Source organism: Bactrocera dorsalis, chromosome 5 (genome assembly GCF_023373825.1).
Source record: "Bactrocera dorsalis isolate Fly_Bdor chromosome 5, ASM2337382v1, whole genome shotgun sequence".
Classification (NCBI taxonomy): Eukaryota; Metazoa; Arthropoda; class Insecta; order Diptera; family Tephritidae; genus Bactrocera; species Bactrocera dorsalis.
In genome coordinates this window covers 70,281,783-70,306,948 of record NC_064307.1, presented here as the reverse complement: position 1 = coordinate 70,306,948, position 25,166 = coordinate 70,281,783, and the positions used below count along the sequence as shown (strand labels likewise).

General features: G+C 35.6%; 1 protein-coding gene across 6 annotated transcripts in view; it reads right to left on the bottom strand.

Moving 5' to 3' along the window:
• Positions 1 to 307: 307 nt before the first annotated feature.
• Positions 308 to 25,166, bottom strand: part of LOC105227202 (venom dipeptidyl peptidase 4) — a 118,829-nt gene continuing 93,970 nt past the window's right edge. For 3 of the 6 annotated variants that reach the window (XM_049459286.1, XM_049459287.1, XM_049459288.1), the window contains 11 exons: positions 5,156 to 5,407; positions 5,012 to 5,071; positions 4,866 to 4,934; positions 4,148 to 4,798; positions 3,734 to 4,079; positions 3,548 to 3,661; positions 3,263 to 3,483; positions 3,031 to 3,200; positions 2,769 to 2,929; positions 2,471 to 2,676; positions 308 to 1,515 (listed from right to left, as the gene is read on the bottom strand). In XM_049459286.1, coding sequence (XP_049315243.1) covers positions 1,393 to 1,515; positions 2,471 to 2,676; positions 2,769 to 2,929; positions 3,031 to 3,200; positions 3,263 to 3,483; positions 3,548 to 3,661; positions 3,734 to 4,079; positions 4,148 to 4,798; positions 4,866 to 4,934; positions 5,012 to 5,071; positions 5,156 to 5,407 — 2,373 coding nt within the window. In that variant the 3' untranslated portion in view covers positions 308 to 1,392. Of the gene's footprint in view, positions 1,516 to 2,470; positions 2,677 to 2,768; positions 2,930 to 3,030; positions 3,201 to 3,262; positions 3,484 to 3,547; positions 3,662 to 3,733; positions 4,080 to 4,147; positions 4,799 to 4,865; positions 4,935 to 5,011; positions 5,072 to 5,155; positions 5,408 to 17,284; positions 18,440 to 23,198; positions 23,679 to 25,166 lie in introns of all 6 variants that reach the window. The other 3 variants (XM_049459285.1, XM_049459284.1, XM_011206433.4) reach the window with 2 other exon arrangements.

The window sequence follows — 25,166 nt, the reverse complement described above, 5'->3', positions numbered from 1 at the left end:
ACAGAAAGATATTAAGAAAATTTCTAAAAATAAAGAAAAAGCAAATTAAAAAATATTTTTAAACAATTTGTTTTAAAAAGGTTGTTTTTGTTAAATAAAATTTTCTGTTTCTATTTTAACAAAAATTTTTGTTTTAAAGTGTGTGCTTGTTTTGAAACAAAAATTTGTAATTTTCACAAAAAAAATTGTAATTTTTTCACAAAAAGAATGGTTTTAAAGTGTGTGCTTGTTTTGAAACAAAAATTTATTATTAAAAAAAAATTTTTAAGTGTGAAAACTTTTTTTTTAAGTGTGTCCATAACGGACATAAACGAAATTTGTAGCTTTTTCACAAAATTTTTAATTTTTTCCACAAAAATTTAAGTTTAAAATGTGTGCTTTTATATATGTGTTTATGTGTGCCGCTTAATCGATAAATAAACCCATGAAAATATGTACAATTCAGACAAGCACTAACGGAAGACAAAATTTTATATAAATAACGAAAAAAATTTTAAAATAAAAAAAAATTTAAATAAAAAAAAATATTTTAAATTAAAAAAAAATTTAAACATTTCTACCAACTACAACTACAAGCTTTGCATATATATGTGCGTACATATGTTTGTATGTATGTATGTGTATAAAACATAAATTTTGTTTTGGAGTTGCGTGTTTTCCAAAAATTCAAAAAAATAACTTTCATCGCCCTTTCTTTGTGTGTTTACGTTAAAATGTCCTTTTCATAACGTTATGTGTGTGAAACTAAGTTTCTTTGTCTGTTTTTCCAATTTTTTTGCTTTCCTTAATTCTATTTTTCTGTTGTTTTCTTCCTGTTTGCTTTCCTTCCTCTTAATTCTATTTATAATATTTTTTATTAAACACTAGTAAAATTTGTCTACTGTAAACCTCATCGCCACATATGTATGTGTGCGTGTATGTAACATGTTAATGCGTTCTAATTTTGTTGTTGCGTTAATTTGAGACACTATTAATAGTTAAATGCTATCTCAGCTCTTCTATGTATGTATGTATGTATGTACGTATGTATGTATTTATATATTTTAAAATTAAAAAAAAAATTGCTTACACTTACATCTGTTTATTAAGTACAAAAATTCGTTCGCCTACGCATATGCTTCATTTTTTGAATTGCGAATATTTTTTCACTTATGGGTGCGTTTTCACTTGAGCATATTGCTCACATGCTAGTTCTTTTTTGTTTGTGCTTTTTTCTAATTATTATCAATTTTAATTTTAACTTTAATTCACACCGATATTGTCTGTGGTTGAGTCTCTCTTCTGACTCTGATATTAGCTTTCTGTTTTCTTTTCTTTTCTTGCTTTTTGTCTTCGCTATATTCCTTGTTTGTTCGTCCTCTTGCTGTTGGTGTTGCTGTTATGACGATACAATCATTTGCCATTCCAACGCGACATCATGCGCTTGTTGCCGAAGCAGTCGCCGAAGAAACGATCCAACGAGTGATATAAATGCGGGCGCACCGAGGCCAAGCTGTGGTCTTCGTCGGTGTAGCTCTGTAAGAAGTGGCGGGAAGAGAGAATACTTTACTATAAATTTTTGAATTAAAAAATAATTTAAAGTTCTAAAAAATTTCGAAACTTTTTTATATTAATTAGACATATAAATGAATTTGGAATTTTTTATAATTTTCAAAACTTTTTTCAATTAAAAAAAACTAAAAACTTAATTTGAAAGTTTTAAAGAATTTTCAAAAAAATTTTGAATTTCTTTATATAAAATTAAAAATAAGTTTTCAATTATTAATAATTTTCAAAACCTTTTAATTTGTGTTATTTATTCTTAAAAATTCAATTTCAATTCTGGAATATTTTTAAAATTTTTTCTAATTTTTTTATGTAAGCATAAAAACTACTTCGGAATTCTTAATAATTTTCAAAACTTTTTTCAATTAAAAAACTAAAAATTTAATTTGAAATTTTTAAAAATTTTCAAAACTTTTTTAAACTGTTTTTTTGTTATAAACTTAAAAATTCATTTGGGATTCTAAAATATTTTCAGAATTTTTGCGAGTTTTTTTACTTAAGCATAAAAACTTATTTGAAATTCTTAATAATTTTCAAAACTTTTTTCTTTTTTTTTTACGTAGAATTTATTTTGAATTTTTGAAATTTTAAATAATGTTTAAGATGGTTTTTTACACAAATTTAAAGTTTTAATTAAAATTATTTATTTTCAATTTTTGAAAATTTTCAAAACTTGTTTTATAAAAGACTCTTTTTAATTAATTTTTTTGACTTGTTAAGTTCAAACCTTAAAATCTTGAATCTTTAAAGCATTGTAGAGTTTAATTGAAAAATATTATTCAAAAATTCTACAATTCTCACAAAAACAAAAAACGTGTACGAGTTTTTAGAATTATAAGCTTTTACCATGATTAGTTGAGCTCTTCTGATACTTAGGACTCCTTATATCTCACGAAAGAATTTTCAAAAAAAAAAAAATACTTACAATTTGCTTGAACAGAATATCAAATCTCTCCAAATTCTTCGCTAAAATCATAGCCTGTTGGTAGTGCACGTTGTCATCGAGAGTGCCGTGGATCAGCATGAATTTCTTGCCGCGCAAACGCTGTGCGCGTGTGGTGAGTTGAGAATTCGCGTAACCAGCTTCGTTCAATTTGGGCAGACTCATATAGCGTTCAGTGTAAATGGAGTCTGCAAATACAAGCAATTGCGAGCATATAATATTTCAAAGAGCCCAGCTTTATAATATATAAAAAACACCGTTATAGTCAACTAAAGCTCACCATAGTAAGACCAATCGGTTACTGGTGCCACAGAAGCGGCACAACGGAACACTTGACTGTCGTCATTGGCCAAAGCCATAGCGGCCGCATAGCCGCCATAACTCCAACCCCAGATGCCTGTGTGATTGGCATCAATAAATGAAAATTTCTGCTGCAGTTGTCTGTAAGGTGATATAAAACAAAAAAGAAGAAGAAGAAATGTATATATATATACATAGAAAAATTAGTACACACACGCTTGTATATACAGATTTGTGCCCACCTGGTTACATCAACTTGATCGGTGATCTCTAAAGTGCCCAATTTTAGATATATCGAATGCAATAGTTTATCACCACGTGAGCCGGAACCGCGTCCATCAATCTTGGCATAAATCACAGACTGGTTTGATGAGAGGTAGGTGCCCCAGTCAATCATCCAACGATCGAGCACCTGTAATTGTAACGCAAATGCGTCACAAAAATTTCAAAAAATACCCATATTCATGTGCATACCGAGGTAGAGTCGGGTCCACCATAGACGTCCACTAGTAGTGGATATTTAGTGTTGCCACTACGATCGAGGTTGGGTGGCAATTGTAGCAACACTTTGGCAGTAAAGTTTCCCGCTATAGGGAAGGTATGTATTTCATAGGTGGGCATAGCTTTCAGTTTCAGTTTCGCACGTAGTTCGGTATTCAATTCCCAATCAATGACCTTCTTCAGCACCACCTGATCTGTTTGTTTTTAAAAAAGTTTCAACAGGCTTGTTGCGTATGATTAAAAATGTTATGAACTCACCATTTTCCCAGTTCCATTCATATAACACAGTCATCGGTATGCCAGGACCATCCGAAGTGATCGCCATTTGGCGTTCGTGACTGAAAGACACCTCATAGTATGTTTGCTGTACGTCTGTCAAAATAAAATTATAACAATTAAATCAGTTGGTGTTTAAAGCCAACATGCTTTCGATGTTTAACTCACCGCCCGATACATGCAGCCCACATGTGAGGCACTGTGGAGTGCGGCCGGTCTCTGCTTTGATCGCATACACATGCGCCACTTGGGATTGTTGTTCGGTATTAGCCATATAGAATATGACATCGCTGGCCGTATCCCAATGAAGTATACCCTCCACAACAAACTTACCTTTTGTTAGTGTTTCTACAGCGCCACCTGCCGTTTTCGTCGAAAGTGTGCAGATTTGACGATAGTAAGTCTGATCATCCTGTAGCTGTGGCAGTACTAGGGCTATGCGTGAACCGTCGCGGTTCTTGAAGGGTGGCGTAAACAAATTCACCCAACCAGTCTTCGACTCGATATTATAGATCTGCAAAGTTGGAAGGATTATAGCTGGTAGTAGCGCTATTATATAAATGAACTTTAGCGCTGACGCACCTCTAAACGACGCACACCATCGAACACCTGCAGATATGCCAAATTTTGTATGCGATTCATCCATACGGAGAGCACACGCTCACTATCTAACCATTCCACCGCTGAGATGATATAGTCGTTCTCGGTGTTTAGCGAGCTGGGCACCGGAATCTGCGTGAGAAACTCTGAACCTTTAGCCGCGCGCGCCAAATCGGCCGTATAGAGACTGACACGCGGATTCGGGGTGCCCGCCTTCGGATACGGTATAAATTTGGTGAGTGGATATTGAAAGCGTGGTTCGTTCGCCTCACCGTATATGGGCAAATTGATGGCGGGTGTTGGTGAGTCGTCGAATTTGATGAATGCGATATGTGTGCCGGTCGGATTGAACCAGGTCGCGATGTTTGTACTAAACACCTCCTCTTCATACACCCAATCGGGTATGCCATTCAAGATGGCGATATTCTCGTCACTTGTCAGCGGAATTGCTTCCGCATAGGCGGTTGGTTTATAGTAAAGATTACGTTCAAAATTGATAATCAGCCCGTTGCCGACGGGCGCCCACTGCGCAAAGAGCAACAGCTGTTGTACGCCATTGATCATCAGCGGCAGTATTTGACCGGATGTGATGTTGTAAATGTCATACTGCGCAAAGAAGCTATGACGGAAGTACTGCAAAGAAAAAAAAGGTGGGAATGTGTTGCGCGCTGAAATATTTGTGGCAAGCGCCATAACTTACTTTGGACAAATTTTTGGCCAATAATAGCAGCTCACGATCGGCGGACATTTCGAAGACCGAGTACTGACGCTGTGAAAGTGATATTAGCAATGATATAAATATATATATAGATATTGATAATATATCTTAAACTATTCGTCACTTACGTGCTCATCATACAGCAGCACTCTTTTCTTTTTCGTCTTCACATCGTACTCGACAATCGACTGCAATTGAAGTGGATTCTTTAGTAGCATTTTGGCTTACTTACATCGCTCTAGTAGCGCATATATATAAATTGAATAGCTTACATTGTTTTCTCGGAAGAGTATACGCGATTGCGGCGTCCATGTACCATTGAAGCGATGCGCTGATAATGCCCCGGTAATGACCTCATCCAAATGTAGGCCATTATCATTTTCCTGTGGTGTCACATCATCATCATCCCCAGCTTTGATGATGAACGTTAACGCCACAGCGAGTAGAGCGATAACGACGAGCGCAGCGATGGTACCAAGTATTATACGCAATTTTCGTATTTTCATCGGAGAGTAGCCCAGATTCTGAAAATATCGAAGAAAGTAGAGACTTAGTGTGTGTTTAGCATGTTTTTTTTTATTTTTTAAGTATACGACTGGAATTCAGTTTAGTAATAACAAAAACAAAGAAATCTTTTGATTTTTTATTGTACCTTGTTTGGGTGCCTGGTCATAGCGGGATCGGTAACAACTGTAAAGTCGAGGAGCTAGCCGGAGAGGCTAGGCAAGTATATAGACGATGTTAGCGACCACAACGGAGCGTTGTTTTAAGCTGTTTAAGTGTGATCCTGTTAAGATCAATTTCACATAAACTAATCTAAACTTTTAGATTACTGGAAGCTGAAAGAAAGTGATTGCTGCTGCATTATACATAATAATGACTCAGAATGGGGTTTACGCTTTCTTGTGCATGAGAAAAGCAAAATAAGTATAGCTTATCTTCCGTTAAACATTAATACGATCTCCAATCGACCCATCAATGGGCCACTTAAGTCATTGCAATGAAATAAATGAACATATTTATTGCTACGCGTTATTTGCTTTGCTTTACGGAAGCAATGTCTAAAGTACAACGGAAATGTGACAAATGAATTTCACGAAAATGTAGACTCGTTCGATCAAAGAAGAGGCCAAGCAACATTGACATTCGTTGCACGTACGCGACGCTACTTCACAACCGCAATTTAAGCATGCAACCGAGTACATACATTTATTTGAAAATATACTAAAATTATGTATGTATGTCAGTGGCCATTGAAGTGGCGTGCCACCGGGCAGCTTGCAAGCATGACGGCCAATTGGCTGCTTTGCATAGCTTACAAACGTTTGTGTGTTTGTAACAGTGCTGCATTGGGCGACGACGGTCAATGAATTGTTTGCGCATGCGCAACCGAGCAGTGCATTAAGTTGAGTGACTGGTTGGCATGCGAGTGGCGAATGCAAGATACCGATACCAATGTGAAAGGTATTCAAACACACACGTACAAGTGACGTGTGTATTTATGTGCACTTGAGTTTTGGAGAAAGTGAGTGGCAAGTTGTAAATAAATGAGCGTGTAAACAAAAATAAATTCTCCCTTTGTGTGAGTGTGTATGCTAAGTCATTATCCGGTTACTTGCATGCAAGCGCAGCGCTCAAGTGGCATATACAATGGCATATTGCATCACTTGCGGCAAACACTGACCACAAGACCGCAAGCAAGCAAGTTTATGTAATCGACAATGAATTCATGTACGCGACAAACTTGTTGTCGGTTCGGCTGCATGTAAATTCGTGCATAGCCAAAAGTACAGAGATAAGCATGATTTTTTTTGCTGTGAAAGTTGTAAGTTTTAAGTGAATTTAATTGTAAATTCACGCTGCTTGCAAGTTGAGAAACTCAGTAGCAGCAAAGAGGCGCTGAATACAATTAAAGCGCGTTAAATACACACTTTATTGCTCAGCACAGCAGGCTGAATGCATAAAATGCTAGCTGAATATCCGCTTCGCTAATTATTTCTATTAAAATTGGTATCCGTTGCTTTCAATTACTCAAACGTGCAACGCAAATTGAAATTGATTCCGCTGAATGAAATCTTTCAATTCAAATTTTGTATAAATGTACGCTTATAGCATGCTGAGTATTATTTCTTTAGAAAAATGTTCAATTCTAACAATTTAAAGGACAAGAAAAACTAAATTTTGTTCAAATGAGTTTTCAACAGCGCTGAATTTAATATTACGAGCAAAGAAAAGTGGTTTACTTACAGAAAATTAATATTAAGTTCAGCTGAATGGTTTTCAATTCAGCTGAACTGCGCTGAATAACGCTAAATGTGACTTAAAATTATATCATGTTCATAAGAGCTTTACTTACAGAAAATTAATATTAAGTGTAGCTGAATGGTTTTGAATTCAGCTGAATTACGCTGAATAACGTTAAGTGTGACTTAAAAATTATATCATGTTCAGATGAGCTTTCAACTGTGTTGAATTTAATATTAGCAGCAAAGAAAAGTGGTTCCATGACAGAAAATGGTTACTAATCTCAGCTGAATTCAGTTCAAATGAGCTGAATAGCGCTGAATTCGGCTGATTGAGTCCAAAATTTATTTTAAGCTAGTTGAATATACACTCACAAGGTTTCAAATTTTTCAAACGAATTTTAATTCAACTAAATTGAATTTCTTACCAACAGTAAGAAAAAAATTGTTCAAGGTCTTAAATTAAATTTTTTTAGCATAAGATAAATACAGGTGAATATAAGTTATTGTAAGCCAAAACGTTTAAAAGCACGATTACAACCAGCCTCTGTTGATCAGAATGTTAAAAATTTCTATAAGTATCATTTCTTTGCAAATAATTTACTACTTTCAATAATAATATTAATTTTGGAGCAAGCTGAAGATACTTTTTTTTTTTAATTTTAATATAAGATGCGCTGAATAAGCGCTCATTCTATTTTTTATGGGTTTTGTTCATTAAACGTAGTATTTCGTGAAGCGAGTATATATTAAGATTTTTTTTTATGTATATCAAAAAATATATTTGCTAAATTGAGCTGAATAGCATTAAAGTAACATAATTTTACATAATTGTGTTTAATTGATGTATATTAATATTAATTTGTTTACTTATATTCAAAATATATTAGCTGAATTGAGCTGAATAACACTAAATTGACAAAATTTTACATAACTGTGTTTAATTAATGTCTATACAATTCAAATTCAGTACACGAAATCGCTGAATGTGCGCTGAATCGCCTACAATTGGCATTTGTTTACAAAAGATGTTTACAAAAGAGTGTAAAAAATTACCAAATATATTACAAAGCGCTGTCGCAAGCGTTAAACTGCTCGCGTATCGATGGAGGTAATTGTTCAAATCTTGCTTTGAATTTCTTTCTCTACAAATGAAGGTCACGTGCACCGTAAAGTGTTGCTATCAAGGTTTGCTTTTCATGAATCTTTACAAAAAAAGTTCAATGTACACAGCAAATTTCGGCAAATCATAAAAAGTTGTTGAAAAAAGTGGTGAAAAAAGTTTGTGAATTGATTATATAAGATAAATATGTGATAGTATATAAAGTAAGTTTCTATATGCACGCTTGCTTGTTAGTTCGAAAATGCGCATAATCACCAAATCCGTTGCCGGCATAACTTCTAATTTGTACGGCGTGCATTTTTTAGCCGTTAAACCACTCAAGCCGCCTTTAGCGCCCCACCAACCGCGCTACTTGCTGCGCTTAAATAACTTTTATTTTCGTTTCTTACATAAGTAATTTGTTGGCATTAAACCAGTGTCTGCTTAGAATTTGTTATTACCTAAGTAAATACTTTTCTTACTTCATTGTGGCAGACGTGTCTATTTTTCATTGTGGTGGCTGTGCTTGGGTGTATGTGTGGCAACGCTGCCAACTATCTTCTACGCTTGTTGCTTATGCTGCTCACGTGCGCATAATCTGTACGCTGCTGGCTTCAGACAACAAAAACAAAAAATGTATAAAAATATATGAAAATATGATCCTAATGGAGAGTAAACTTTCATAATAGCGGTGGGTGGATAATCACCGAACCGCACCTTTACATGCTCGGCTGGCTTTGGTATTCTTGTAAATTGATAAAAGTTTGTACACACACATTAAAGCGATTGTTTCTAGATGATTGCGGATTATTAGTATTGGAATGTTGTTGCTTAATGTTAGAAAATTGGTTTTCTATTATATTGTATTTAGTATAAATTATCATTAAAGTTGGTTTTGTAGTTTAGGTAAGGTTAGTTTAAAGGAGAAATCACATATCGGCGCACCTGCTGGAACAAATTCAATCAGATTTGGTAGATAATATTAACTGACCATCCCTATTTTAGAGAATGGGCGACATCGAACTACAAACACGCCTACTTTCCATATAGTACTTTTTTAATGTTAACCTTGATTTTTCATTTTTCAGTATACAAACCAAGCACCAATGAATACCATACTTGTGGCGAGGTATTGAAAGAAGTATCTTCTACATTGGTTCCTTAGCTTTATAAAAGTTCAAGTGCGTTAATTTTAAAAGATCAATCAAATAATTAATCAGTGGCGGATTCACGGGGGGTGGAGGTGGTGATATTGGGGATTTTCGGTGTCAAAATCTATTTCTTAGATCTCTGAATATTCAAGTCGCGCATTGATTTTGCAAAATGGATCAGTTTTCTTCAGTGGCGGATCCACAGAGGGAAGGGGTGTTTTTAGGTGCCAAAATCGGCGATTTTAATTAGAATTCCGAAGAATTTACAAAGTGATCTTGATAATAAATAGATGTCGGAAGAAAAACCAAACAAATTCCGGGAACACGCTCCCCTCCCGGTAAGAAATTCTTGATCCGCTAGTGGTTTTAAATACTTTTGAGATTAATTGTTGAAAAATTTATCCAACTACTAATAAGGGAAGTATGAGCTAAGGTTTGTGGTAAAGGATGAAAAACCTCCTACTCGAGTCTGAACTCGTTTTGTAAGTAAGCAATCCAAGCAGGAAGGCGATTGGCAATCCCTGGAGGTTATTAACATGCCTTTAAATGACAGATTTGAGTGAGATATTCTTGATTTAAGGGACCACTAAAGACATTTGCCTGTATTTATCATACAAAAAGTGCTCAGTTTTGAGGGACTTCTGGGAGTTAGTGAGCAACCCAAGCAGGGAGACGATGGCAAATCTCAGGAAATTGTTATCATGAGACAAATAAAACATTTTAGGATTTATTTATCATACGGGAAGGAGGTTATGGGTTTGGGGGAGATTCAGATTAAAGTCAACTGCAAAAGTAGCTCCTTATTTAGATTCAAAATCCAATCACAATTTAAAGGCGGGTTTCGTTCATTTTAGAACTTCATAAATATACCTACTTGTTTACTCCATAGAGGCTTTCTGTTGACGACGAATAAAATATTTCTCAACTTTTTGCCATAAAATTTTGCAGCTAACCGATGTTGCAGGCAACATAAAGCACACAATGCATATTCTACAACTGTATAAGTAAGAACGTCGACAAGTATTTGAATGTAAGCCATCTAATCTTGTTTACCTGTTTAAGGTTCACAAGTGCAAAATCAGATTGCGCGCTGCCAAATGGAGGCGAAAGCAAAATATCATAAACTTCAAACTAAAGAAACTATAACACGTGTGTAAATTTTATACCACACACACATACATATATGTGGCCAAGTAGTTTATACTACATACACATATTTGGCCGCAAGCAGTTAAACCCCAAAATAGCATTTGTTCGACACAAAACTGTGACAAGATGTACAAATCTCAGCATACAATACATACACATGTGTATATATGTATAGATGTGTATATACACAGATTCAAGAAAATATATTGTATGCATGCATGTGTATGTTGCCAGCTTATTTGTAGGAAAACCCGTAAAGCTGAATGGGATTGTGCGCTGACACCTTTTTATGGCAAAACGAAAATTGAATAAGCAGTGAGAAAATTGCGAGGGATGAAAACATGACTGCGAAGAGTAACGGTAAAGCAAAGAAAGTGTATAACACGAGGCTATAATACCCTTAATATGTGCATTTTTATTGCATGAAAGGGTATAAAAAGAACTTTTTCTTGAGTTGAATCGGTCGGTTTGCATGGCAGCTATATGCTATAGTTGACCGATCTGAACAATTTCTGGGGAGATTATAGTCATGCCTTGGATAATAAACTGTGCCAAATTTCATTAAGATATCTTGTTAAATAAAAAAGATTTTCATACGAAAACTTGAATTGAATCGGTCAGTTTGTATGGCAGCCATATGCTATAGTGGTCCGATAGCGGCAGTTCCGACAAATGAACAGCTTCTTGAGCAGAAAAGAACATGTGCAGAATTTCAGATCGATATCTCGAAAACTGAGCGGTGTATAGTATATAAATATATATATACCACAGGGTATTTTCAAGTCAGTGGTTTTTGTCAAACGTACTGTCTCACTAACAAAACAAAAAAAAATCAAGAAAGATAGTGCAAAGGAGGACACATTTGCTATGTAAATTTCACACAGACACACATTCATACATTCATACAAAAACAAATCAGTATTTGTAAAAGTACGGCACACAAAGTAATCGCCACAGCTGCTGCGTGCCAACCAGGCTGGAGCGCTTTGTAAACTTGCCACAAAAGGCGGAAAAACACGAGTTTTGCGGCAAATAGTGAAGAGCCAGTCACATTGGTACTTTGGGTACTTCAGAAGTTGGAGACATTTTTTTATGCCGTTGTTAAAAATAAAATACCACATAAGTTTGCATAACTAAAAGCGGTTTGGTGGCACAGTTGTAGGTGCAAGTGTATATATCACGCGAAGTTGGCAGGAATATGTTGAATTTCTACACACACTTACATGCCACGAAGTACTAAATCATCATGCATTCATATGCAAATAGACAGGTATGCCTAACATATGTAAGGGAAGGAACCAACGCCTGGGAAATGCTAACGCGGCGTAAAAATAAATATAAAATTTGTGGCAAAGTGCAGGCACTGCCGTGAAATTAAGTAATTCTCAAACTTATATACCCATACATATTAGTATAATATTACGTGATAAATCTGTGAAGAGAATTGTGTCACAGATTCAAGAATTTTATCTCACAACCACATGACAGCATGCCCGATGTTTGGAATTTAAGTGAACTCTGCTTGATCTACAAAAATGGGGTCTCCCATAATCTGCGACAACTAACGTGGACAATAATGATTTTTTTTTAATTTATCTTGTGTATTCTTCAAATATATGTAAATAAACGAATGATAAAAAAGGATTGTAAAAATAACAAGTGTTTTCTTTTATCACATCTTTTTAAAATATTTTTTTGGTTGTAGTTTCCAATTTTCACAAACTTTATGTACTTGCACGTATAATCTTAGTTTGCCATTTCCTGAGTAGAAGCTTATGATTAATATTTTCAGTGCAATAATTTTATTTAATTTTTTTGTGAAAAGTTGCGTTAACATTTTTAAACTTTGCCTCAATCTGTTTTTTTCAGATTATGGACCCTGCGCCGAAATGTAGGCAACAACTTGCTGAGCATGGTTCCGATATTTGGGGGGTGTCAAAGGTAAGTAAGGCAATACTTTCTTATTTTTAATAGATTGAATTATTTTATTATATATATAGAAATATTATACCATATTATATATAGAAATATTATATTATATTATATATTTACAAATATTTTAATAACAGTATCAATATAAATAACATATTTCAGAAAATTTTGAATTTTTATATCGACTAATTAAGTTTTATCGCATCAAAATTTCCAAAATGAAATTTGCTTATCTCGCTTAATCTCTTATCCTTCACAGCGACCCTCGAGGCATACATATTTTACATATTAAACTGCTACATGCTTTTGCTCGTTTACAACCTCCTTTTAGTTCCATTTTGGCGTTTTAAATAATTCCCTTGACTCAGCCTACCAATTTGTTACATTTTGTTTTATTAATATAGCAATTAATATAAACATACCCGGAGATGAAGATACATACATATGTACTTGTTAACTGAAGCATGTGCTGTGTTTTAAGCAAATATTGTATACTAGCCACGATTAAAAGGCAAAGTGTTTATCACTGAGCTTTTCAAATAAAATTTCTTTTGTGAGAATGTTGTTGTAACCTGAACAAGATATGCCCTCAGTTTCTGAGATATCGATCTGAAATTTTAAACATGTTATTTGGCAAACCGCCGATATCGGGTCACTGTAGCATATCGCTGCCATACAAACTGAACGTTCGGAATTAAGTGTTTGTATGGAAAGCTTTTTAATTTGAAGAGATATTTTCCCGAAATTCGGTATGGCTTATTATGCAAGCCAATGGCACCATTCCCGTAGGAATGGTTCAGATCAGATCGTCTTAGCATATAGCTGTCATACAAACTTATCCACCAAATTAAAACCCTTCTATGAAAAACTTTTTCATTTGAGGAGATATCTTACCGAAATTCGGCGTGGATTATTTTTTAAAGCAATGCTGCGAGTTCTGTAAAAAAATAGCCATAGCATATAAGGGCCATAGAAACTGAACTATAAAAATTAAGTTCTTCTGTTCGAATGGCTGATAGTTTTTATCAACAGTTTTCTCTTAAAAGCATTGCTCTCAATGATTTAATATTGCATGTAGAGAGAAGATATGAAATTGCTTAAAAAATTCTTCGGAATGTTGACTGATATAGACCAGAGTCTGTGAAGTGGTGAACTGGACTTAGAATCTCTTTTTAACGATATTACGAATATTGTAATTTTTAAAACTGGTCAACTTTTTATTAGAGTATAGATTTACATATACCATGTATTATATATTTCAATCCCGTACACCCACAAACAGTAAAGTCCTTTGTCTTCTCTATGCTATAATATTGTTCCTACCACCAGCCAGTGTAGTTGAAAAGCTTTACTTGCCTTTCTGGCAGCAGTTTGTCTAGGCACACTGCGTGCTCAGCGCAATTAGGCCACAACATTGATATATTATTTTTCATAAAGTAGTCAATTTGTCTTCATATTTCCAGCGTACAGTTGTTACTCAACGCGCGGAGATATTGAGCAAATGAGTCTCGCAATTATTTACTGACTATTCTACAAATAGACAGAGCATTGCGCGACAAATGAGGCAATTTTTTAAAGCATAAATATCGTAAAAGATAGTAAAGGGTTCATAACGTTTGAGAAAAGGTTGTGTTTGTAAATACAAATGAAATATTAGTACAACTGGCATAACTGATAATAACAAGGACATCTTTGGCATATATCACTGAGCAAAAGTAGTGGCAAATGAGCAGCAAATTTTTAGTTTTTTTGTTGTATATATAACACCACATGTCTACATGTTTTGTTGTTTGCTCAGCACTGCTGTCACATCGGATATATGCGACACATGCCAACGTAGTGCCACGCCAACTCAAGTGTCGTTATGAAAATGGCGCCATGGGTCAGATAAAGCGCGTTGCTTAATCGCCTTGTTGTGATCGCCAATAAGAAGCAACAATTGTGCTTAAGAAGGCAACACTGTGCGCACAAGCAACACATACACACTTACATACTAGCAGACAATTGTTTTGGTCTCATAAAGCCACACATACAAAGGCTTTGCTACACTGTACGCGCCTTATTGCTCCACTTTCTTAACTTTCTACTGTCACTTTGCTTATGTTTGCTCTGCCGCGCATTATGCGCGTTTAATGCTGCCTTTGTTTTAGTCTGCTGCTTTGTATGGCATTATGACTGTTTGTTTTGGCTTTTTATTACCACCAGCCGGTGCCTACTTAAGTGTCTATATGTATGTATTTATTTTACAATATGCTTGTGTGTATGTGTTTGTATACATGTATACGTTTCTTAAGTGAAGTTGGCAGCACTTTGCTGCTCCAGCAGGCGCTTGGCATATTACTCATACGCCCCATGTGCACATTTGAAATTAATTAGCCACGAGTGGCTGTTTGGCGGCCGGTGGCGTGTTGCCACAGCGCGTACATACATATGTACAATATAAATGCAATGTTTTAGTTTAGCGGTATACTTATTAGTGCGGGTTGATTCCTTTCGTCATTGTTTGGTATCCGCTTCTGCTCTTTACTTTGATCAACAAAAAAAATTATAAAACTTCAACAAAATTTATCCGATAACTGTGCGAAAATTTTATATATTTATTATCGATTATATTTTCCGGGAAAAAAAATCCAGAAAAGACACTAGATTTTCGGGCCAACAAGGTAGAAATCTCCCTAAATCAACAAACTTTTTGGTAGTATAAACTAATTACGCTTCAGTGCTCTGCTCAGCCTTTAACCCTTAAATATAAGCATCATATATTCTATACTAAAAACAATTTAGTTATTTATAGCATTCCGACAGCTTTTATTCCATTTCATTTGCAATTCACCTTCCTACCGTGTGTGCATAAAATTTCTCTCGCTTGGTTGCCTTTGCTTTAAAAATTGCTTCCTCTCAACTAACCTCTATTAAATATATTTGATAAATGTTATTTACAACTCCAACCAACGCATACAAACATAAATCACGGCGCTTTGTCATGTAAATCATGGCATTCAGTGGCCACAAAATCACTACTCACCACTACCGAAAGGCGTGTGCGTACGCATGTAAATTTAACAGCATAAGCCTATTAACTTAACTGACTATAAACAGAAAAAATAGCTACGCAGCTTTAACTGTGCCATCTCCTCTGCTGATTTAAGTTATTCACTTGCATAGTAAATCATTTTTGCCCAAAAAGCAAAACGTATGCGTTGTGAGCAGAGCCAAAAAAAAGTAACTGCATATATGGATAAATAGCTTTCCGGTCTTCCATTAACTGTCTGACCGCACTGTGGCACCGATGACCACTAACAATTCAACATATCCCTTTTTCATTCATCCTTTCCGCTATTTTGCATAAAATATGCAAAACAATTTCGGTCAATCGTTTTGCAATGTACCAGACACATACACATACAGACTTTACATTTGAACATCACAACTTGATGAGTCACTTAGTGGAGGTATGCCTAATAGTTGTGTTGTAAATGTATACCCAGTAAGCAATAGTGAATGGCTATACCTTGACGAAGGTATCTTAAGTTCGCCAAGAAGTATGTAACATCCAGAAGGAGACCTTGGAAACCCTATAGAATATATGTATACTTGAATGGTAAGCGTGATGAGCTGAGTCATTTTCGACATGTTCGAACATTGATCCTTAGTTTTTGAGATCTCGATCTGAAATTTTCTCTACAAGAAGGTCTCAGTTGTTGGAACCCCCGATATCAGATCACTATTGCATATAGCTGCCATACAAACTAAACGATCACAATGAAGTCTTCGAAACTGACTGATCACAATCAAGCTCTTTTTTCGAAAACTTCAGCCTGTAAAGGTTATTATAGCTTCGGTGCAGCTGAAGTTTTCATTTTTGATTGTTTGTGTTGACTTCGGGGTCACAAGTGACCTTTGATCAGTAAAGTCATTGAATTCTAACGTTTATTGTATGTCATACTTCCTTCTATATTTAAGACTCAGTCTGGAGTGTTAAGTTCGTTAGTTTGCACAGGGATAGAGAAAGATAGATAGCACAAGAAAAAAAAAGAGAGTGAGAGGCAGAGTGAGATAGACGGAGAGTAAGAGAAACGAATTTGTATATTCGAAATATTTTTGTAGACATTCTGCTCAGATGATGAGTATTGGAACTCCTTTTTGTGTCCTCAGAATACTGCACTGATTCTTAAATTTTCAGCTATTGTCTCAGCAAATACTAAAATCTTTTCTGCCCAAAGAAAGGATATATAGAGTATATATAATATCTCAGTTGCTCCCTTGAGGATCGTCATTTGGTTGTGATGAGGAGGCTCAATAGTACAATGATCCTGAGAGCGATGGCGCCAGTAGCTTAGCTACTGGCAGCGCCTGCCAAGTCGGTAAGGTTGAAGATGAGTATCCAAGCAAAAGGAGTCCACAATTCTTCTGCGAAGGAGCACGAGCGTCTCGTGCTAGGAACCCAGGACCTATCATCAATTTTGCTGAAAATACTGGTATTCTGAAACCAAGAAGAAAGTAAAGAAAAAAAAACGAAAACAAACGTTGAAGATCATCTTATTCCAACGCTCCAACAACAGTTAAAGGGAATACTATCATAGAGGACACTTATAAATTGAGAGAACCTAGGAATTACAGATACAAACTCGATTTGGCTACAACTAATGTTTGCTAGGCATACAGAATTTGGAAAAAGCGTTTAGCAACTCCAACACTATATAGCGCAAAGAGTTCATCACGAACTGGGTTCAAATTCCAGCAGTGTGGAGTGAGATACCTAAGACGCATATACTGCCAATTCAAAAGCAAAGACACGCCGCAACTCAGCATCTATGTACTTACCTTCAGTTGCCGCGTCTCGAAGGTAGTCTTCGAGGAGAGCGATGACGTGGAGAGATGCGAGGGCGGTGGCAGTGGCGCATCGTCGAAGAAACGATTTTTGTAGTACGAAGAACTGGCGACGGCCATCAGGTTGTGATGGCTGCGATGCGAATCGGCACGTGTCAGTGTGGCAGGCGGCGGCGGTGGCAAGTGATTGTAATCACTATTGTGTGCACACTGGTTCAGCGTGTGTGGGCGATATGTTGGCTGTGTTTGCTGTTGTTGTTGCTGTTGAGGTTGCTGCTGCGTTGGCAGGTAAACACTGTGATGACTGCCGTATGACTGATGTGCCTGTTGCTGTTGCAAGCTCACTTGTGGCAGCTGTGCTGGCTGCAGTTGTTGTTGTTGTGGCTGTGCCACAAACTCAATCGGATGCTCACATTGACAGCGTCCAGCATCGCGCGTTGAACGCTCCTCAACACTCTTGCTGGCGCCCAGGTGGCGTTTACGTGTCGATATGTTGGGCGGATGTGGCGGTGGCGGCGGTATGTCGGCGGGCGTGATGAAGGTGCGACCGCCGGTGCTTGAGGTGCTGGCATTGGCGATGCTGGCTTCGTTGAGCGCCACGGCACTTATGCGGACATCTACACCGCCAATATCAATATTATTGCAATTATTGTGCGGGGTTGCGTGTTGTGGGTGCTGTTTTTGTTGTGCTTGATGTTGCTGCTGTTGCTTGCTGTCGTGTGGCCAGTAGAATTCCGTGAATTCGTCGAATGTAACTGTCGGTCCGCTGCTTTTGCTCAGCTCAGCGCCAGCAACGCCAATGTTGCTGCTGCCGGCACCATATAACGGCATGTTGCCACCGGCATTTACATGGTTGCCAACGTGGTTCGCATGCATACCGGCGCTGTTGTTGTGGTATTGATATTGTTGCGGCTTGGGTGCCGCGTAGGTTGGCTGCTGCTGCTGTTGTTGCTGTAGTGTTAGCTGTTGTTGTTGTTGTTGTTGTGATGTGGTCATGTGTTGCTGCATTGGTATGCGCATAACACAACGTTGCGATTGCAGCGTTGATTGCTGTTGATGTTGTAACAGCAATTGTTGCTGCTTCTGTTGTTGTTGTTGTTGTTGCTGCTGCTTGCAATGATGAAAATATGGATGTGTGGCTGGCAGATACTTCATGTGCGTTGAGTTTGTTGGCATTTTTACGCGTTTTTTTGCAGTTATTGGTTTTTAAGTAGTTGTTATGTGTTGTTGTTGCATTTACCAATACATATATGCAGAAATTTATTGTTGTTATTCCAGTTATGGCAGCCGCGTGATGCGTTAAAAATGAAAATATCAATCATTTCTTTTATGTTTCTAGCTTTTTTATTGTTGTTTTACGCTTTTTTCACTTTATTGTGTCTCTGGCTGTTGTTTTTGTTTTGTTGTTGTACATTTTTGTGGTTTATTTGTTCGTTTACATATGTTGTGTTATTAAAGCAATCGTATGCACTAACGAATATATTGAAACAAGCGAATACATAAACAACAAAACGTGGTGGAGTCGTAACGGCGCACGTGCTGAAACATGCAGAGACATGCTGAATGTGTAGTGGATTTTGTTGAGGGAGAAGAAATATTGGCTTGTGTATGTAAGCTGTGGGTGTCATGCTTTCATTTCAAAAATATTTTGTTTATTTTTGCGCAAGGTTTTTAATAATCGGCTGGATTTGTTTTTGTATTTTTGGTAAGTGCATGCGCTAAAAAAATATTAAAGTTTCCAATTGCAAAAAGCAACTCAACAAAGCGCAAAAAATATTTTATATTTGTGCTTCAGTGGAAATTAAAGAAAAAGTTGACCATAAACGAAGCGTAAATCACTCAAAACTGTGCTACGGTGTGAAAAAATATAAAATCGTATAAAGTGGCAGCACCTAAAGCTCAAAGTGCCACAAATGCTTAAAAATTGTAAAATAAAAATGCAATAATTTTTTGTTTGCAATCTTGTTTATTCTATCCATGTGTTTGTTTTTTGTGTGCGTAATATTACAAAATATAAAATAATTCGCTGTTATTTGGTAATACTATTAAAAATAATATTTTATTTTATTTATAATATATTACTATTATAAAAAATATATAAGCTAGAATACAAAATATTTAAAATATAACGCTTCATTACACTAAAACAAATTTGTGTATTCGGGTGAGGGTGAGCCGAAGTTAAACTAACGAATTTTGGGCTTAAATTGAACAAAAAGAAGGGGGATTTTTTAGTTAGCTTCGATTCAGGCTTTGGAGCACAGTTACCAGTCCAAATGCTCGTACCACTCGGAGTTTTTGGGTACCACAACAGACCGGTGCTCTTGGCTGTCCAAGCTTAGTAACTACATTATAACTTCTGCATAAAAGCAAAAGTTCAAGTGGAATATTTCTAAAATGAATTGAAGTCAATAAAAATACTAAAATTAACATAAACTACGAATTAAGTGTCACTTCATGGAAAAAATCCTTTGAGAACGGCTTTATAATCAAACGAATAAAGCAAACGCATATAGACATTGACATGCAGAACACACATACAAGTGCGCGTGTGCTCCAAAATTCCACACACTTAAATGCAGAAGCGGAAATCAGGGTCACCAACACAACCAACAGCAGCAGCAACATTTATCTGCGCTGCTAAACTTCTTAGCGTACAGTAAAGATCTGCAAATTATTTTTTGGTACACTGCCAAGTGGACTAACGAGAAACATGCGCTCCGCTGCGGCGCTGCGTCGAGTTGCGGCGTCTCGTATGGCAACCGAATTTCCTTGATCCTTTATTTGATTATCATTAGTGAGTTGATGCTGCAGTCGCCGTGGCAGTGGTAGCGCGGCGCAGACATGCAGGCGGACAGACAGCAGAGGAAGCAAAAAGCGAAAAAGCAAAACTTTGAGCGCAGCAAGCATAGATACACACATGTATGTAAACTTACAAGCGTACAAGCATGTCGGTCTGTTTGTTAGTGTGCGCTGGCACAAGCACTAATGTGTTGGCAACGACATGTCTGACCAACATTTCGCCTTCAACCAAAGCTTTGTAAGGATTTCTATTGAGCATGTATTTGTGCCACAATCTTGTCTTCCACATGCAGCTTTGTGGCTGTGTGTGTGTTAGTAAAGCCATCAATGTATATGTGTGTGTGTGCATTCTTGCTCTGCTTTTGAAGGCTAATGCAGGCTTTGAGTAGCGCTACTGTGGCCTGGCCTTTTGAGACACGACATTCCATGTTGCAAGAGCGACAGTGTATGAATCAAGGTTGCCGACATTGCATAATGGCCATAGCAAGCATTCTTGTAATGCAGAGACGCACACATACACACACACAAAAGCATTAGCATGCATTTGCATATAAGCAGCCGGTTTACAGCTGCGATAAATGTTTGTGCTGCTGTGCATATTTTAATTTTGTCAAAGACGCTTGTGGGCTTGTCAATTGCACAAGCACCAGCCACAGCAACAGCAAAGCAGGCAAGCAAAAAAGAATTGAAAATATATTAAATAGCAAAATAAATAAAGAAATCGTTCACTTTGCCTGCACAACTTCGACCTTTGCAAAGCAAGCAAATTTATTTCACTAAGTCTGTAATTATCAATTTCGCTCTCTTTCTCTCCTTCTTTCTCGTTCTATCTACTTTTTTTACTTGGTTGCATTTTGTAATTTCCTTGCGCTCATTTGCTTTGAAATTAATGGCGGCTTAACTTGACGTCTACTGCCAATTACTCCCAGCCACAATGAACAAATTAAAGCTACAACAATAACAACAAAGCGCAGCTAGCTACTAATTTATGTTTTATACCCTAAACAGGGTGTTGAGTTTGCCATGATGTTTGTAACATCAAAAAAAATAAAATAAGTCGGATACTCTGTAGAGCCTTTATATACAATGGTAAGCCTGACGAGCCGAGTTGATTTAGGCATTTGATGGACATTACTGAAGGTTCAAAATCAAGTCCTTGTATGAAAAGTTTTTTGTTTGACAAGATATCTTGACGAAATTTGGCGTATAGTATTATCAGAAGCATCGCTATAATCTCGAAAGAAATTGTTTAGATTGGACAACTATAGCATATAGCTGTCATACAAACTGAACGATGAAACTGAAGTGCTTATACGGAAAACTTTTTTCTATTGAGAAGGTATCTTCACGAAATTTGGTGCGAGTTATTTGCCAAAACTTCGGAGTAAACTCCCGAGAAATGGTTCAGATCGGATCACTATTTGTTATAGCTGTCATACAAATTGAACAAAAAAAATCAAGAAAAATATCTGTATATGCCTTTTTATGCTAGAAAATATCCAACTGTCTAGGGTATTATAGCTTCGGTGTAGCCAAAGTTAACGTTATTTTCTTGTTTGTGCATGTATTGGGGTTTTGTTGCTAACGGCAGCAAAACGAAACAGAAAAGCAATAAGTACGCAAATCTGACAAATAAAATATTAAGCAGGCAATTGTGGTTGCTTACTGAGGTATTAGTAGTCCAATAATGCAATTTGTGTTAAATGATTCCGTAAGCGCAATGGCTATCAAGTTGTAACCAAAATCCGATTAGTTTTTGGTTTTGGTGAGGTAAAAAATAGTATCTTCACAACTCTTTGTTATTATTAATGATAAAATCAGACTCACGGTATTCATTAACTTAGAAAGGGTAGTGCAAGCTGGAGATAAATATGAGTATTGAATTATTGGTTATGGATCGGCTCAGTACGAGTATAATATTGATATTTGACTTGCATGTCATGTTGGCAAGCCATTCGCTACTCAAAATATAGACTATAGACGGAAAATAAGCGAAATATAGTAAACGTAATAAAAGTACCCTGAACACTTTTGTGCGAAAATATTGAATCAAAAGAAGCGATATAAGACGATTGAGGCCATAATAATGAAAAAAAAAATTATATGGAATCAGATCTTATAAGCTCGCATTTGTGAACAACCTCGTTTTTATGAACTACCCTTGAATTCTTGGCGTGAAATCGTCAGTTTTCAAGCATAAAACTCGATACGAAATCACAATCAGAAGCCCCTTATAGATTACTGGCAAGATTTTTTGAAATACCGACTATTGCGCCAAAGTTTAGGTCAATGGTAAACCTATAGCACATCCAGTCCAGAAATGTGAAAAAATCGAAATTTTGTTCCTTTCACAGTTCGATAGTTTAGATATTAAAAAATATTCTTCTAAAAGTTTTTTTTTAAATATCAATTTATTTCCCAAGTTATAGCCGTTTTAGTGGTTCAGGACAATAACAAACGCTTTTAAGGCGTTATTTTAGAGGTTTTGTTCTTTTCATAGTTCGATAGTTAAGAAATTAAAAAAATATCCCTCTAAAAGGATTTTTCAAAATTCATATTATTTTCGAAGTTGTAGCCGACTATATATAATCATGCAATTGTATAGGTTTCTAAATTTTACTTAAAATGATAACTGACATTTAACTAATATTTAACTGATATATAACTGATACTTAACTAATATTTAACTGATAACAAACCACTATATACTTTAAAAAAGCGTATAAAAGTCAAAAACTAAGTTCAAAAATGAGCTTGGTAATCGTTTTAAACATGCCAAAAATATTAAGAACAACAAATACACTGCACACATTCAAAAAGAGCAAAAATTTGTGCATAAACGCCTAAAGGTATGCCAACAGTAATTAAGTGCAGAGGTTAACATAAAAATCTTAATACATATGTAAATAACACGGAAAACGGTTATGCCATTGTATAATCCATGTAAGCATTGTACTTTCGGTCTGTCGACCCTAGTGTATGTAATATTTAAACTAAGTGTATATGTGTCTGTTTGTGTATTGGTGACAATGTGACAGCGTAATTATTACTATATTGCTGTTCGTTGGCATTTCGCCACGGCAGTTGGCTGCCAAGGCGTACCTACCTGATCGTTTGCTGGCGTCGGTGCAGCGGGCATTTGCGACATTGGCAACGCGCTGGCTGGTGCCGCCTCAGCGTTGACTATATCGTTCCCCGTTGACATGTTGCTGGTGTGTGCGATTTTTATTTACAGTGTTAAACGGTTTTTATAAATGTTGTTGTTGTTATTTTTGGTATTTTTATTTTTATTATGATTTGTTGTTTTGTTTTTGTAAAATATTTATGTTGATTGTTGTGTTTTAACACTTTCTTTCACTTCTTTGGTTTGTTTGATTTATTTATTTGTTGTTTTTAATTATTTAATCAAATCTCCTTGTTTTGTTAAGATTTTTGTGTAAAAAATGCTTAAAATTATTTTATATTTATTTTTGTTTTTTTTATGTAGTTTTTCACTAATTTTCTGCCAGCGTCTGTTTTAGTAAAGTGCTTTGATTTCTCAATTTTCAAGCGTGTGTGTGTGCTTTGTTGTTATTTTATTTCGTTGCTGTAAAAAGAGAAAAAGCACAAGAGAGAGATGTGCCAAAATTAATTGCTGTGCTGACAATTTTCGTTAGTTTTTTGCGGTGCCTTCACTTTTCGCCAACGCCAAACTTCACTCAAGTGCTTCGCAGCGCAAAATGCCATTGTTTTAATTAATTGCGATTGTACCATGTGCGCATAATTAAAACGTTAAGAATAAAAAAACCGAAGAGCTTTTGGAAATATTCATATAAATTTTGAAAAATTAAAAAAAATAAATTTAAAATTATGAACTAAATAAAAAAATGATTAAAAAAATTTATTAATTTAAAAATTAATTAATTAAAAAATTAATAAATAAAAATTAAATTAAAAAAAAATATTTTTATTTAATTTTTTTTTTATTTTAAAAATTAATTAATTAAAAAAATTAAATATAACAAAAATCACTTCTTTTGGAAACTAATTAATTTTTTTTTTAATTAATTCTTTTTATTTAATTTTTTTATTTTTTAATTTATTTTTCAATTAGTTAAAACAATTAAACGCCCTGAACAATAAATCTGCTTAGGTGGATGTCTAAAAGTATGACATCCAAGGTTTTTTTTTGATTTGTCAAATGTGGCACATTCGAGGAGAAAATGTGGAGATCATTCTATCTCATCTTCATCCAAACAGTTATTGCAGCTGCCATCCGGTAGGATGTTAAAACTTAGTGCGTTAATCCCTAACGGACAGTGTAGAGTTAGAATCATTTGATTAACCCTCTTCACAAGTCTTGAGCGCATAGCCTGCGAACTTAACTTCGGAACAGATAGTAGCCACTCTGTCGGAGGTTGCGCTCCGAAGCAGAAGACCTACTGCTACCTTGTGTTTTCAAAAAAAAAAAAACATATTTTATAACCCCTTAAAATAAATTTTTAGTGAAAATATATTCGATAATATTGGACCATATGAAGAAGCCGCTCACAAAATATTCAAGTTAATCTGAGGCGGGTTCAAACCGGATTAGTTGTTTCCATTTGACGGAACGCAACAAGAGTAAAAAGTTCGACCAACCATTCGTCTGTAGTATAAATGTCAATTATTTATATACTTATGTATATAGTAAACATATATATATTTATTTATATACGAAAGAAGATAATATTTCATCTTTTTAGTCAAATATTAGCAAAATGAGTCATCGAAGCATAATGCAACTTAATCAACAAAGATTAAACCGCATTACGATTTGCCATAGATTGAAATAAATCCTAGCTAAATATGCAACTAAGACTGAATGAATGTGCGGCTGTAGATAAAATAGAAATGGAAATGAAAAAGCGAATATTTGTTCGCTTCAAAAGCAAAAAAGCATTTGCGGTTGACCAGCGGCCGCAATTTGTCCAAATAATAGGCATATACTATATCTGCAATAAGCAGGTGGATTGAGTGTGTATTAGTGACAAATCGCGCTAATATAGCACAATAAATATTGTACTTAACTGTTATTGGTGAGCCAGGCAAGCGT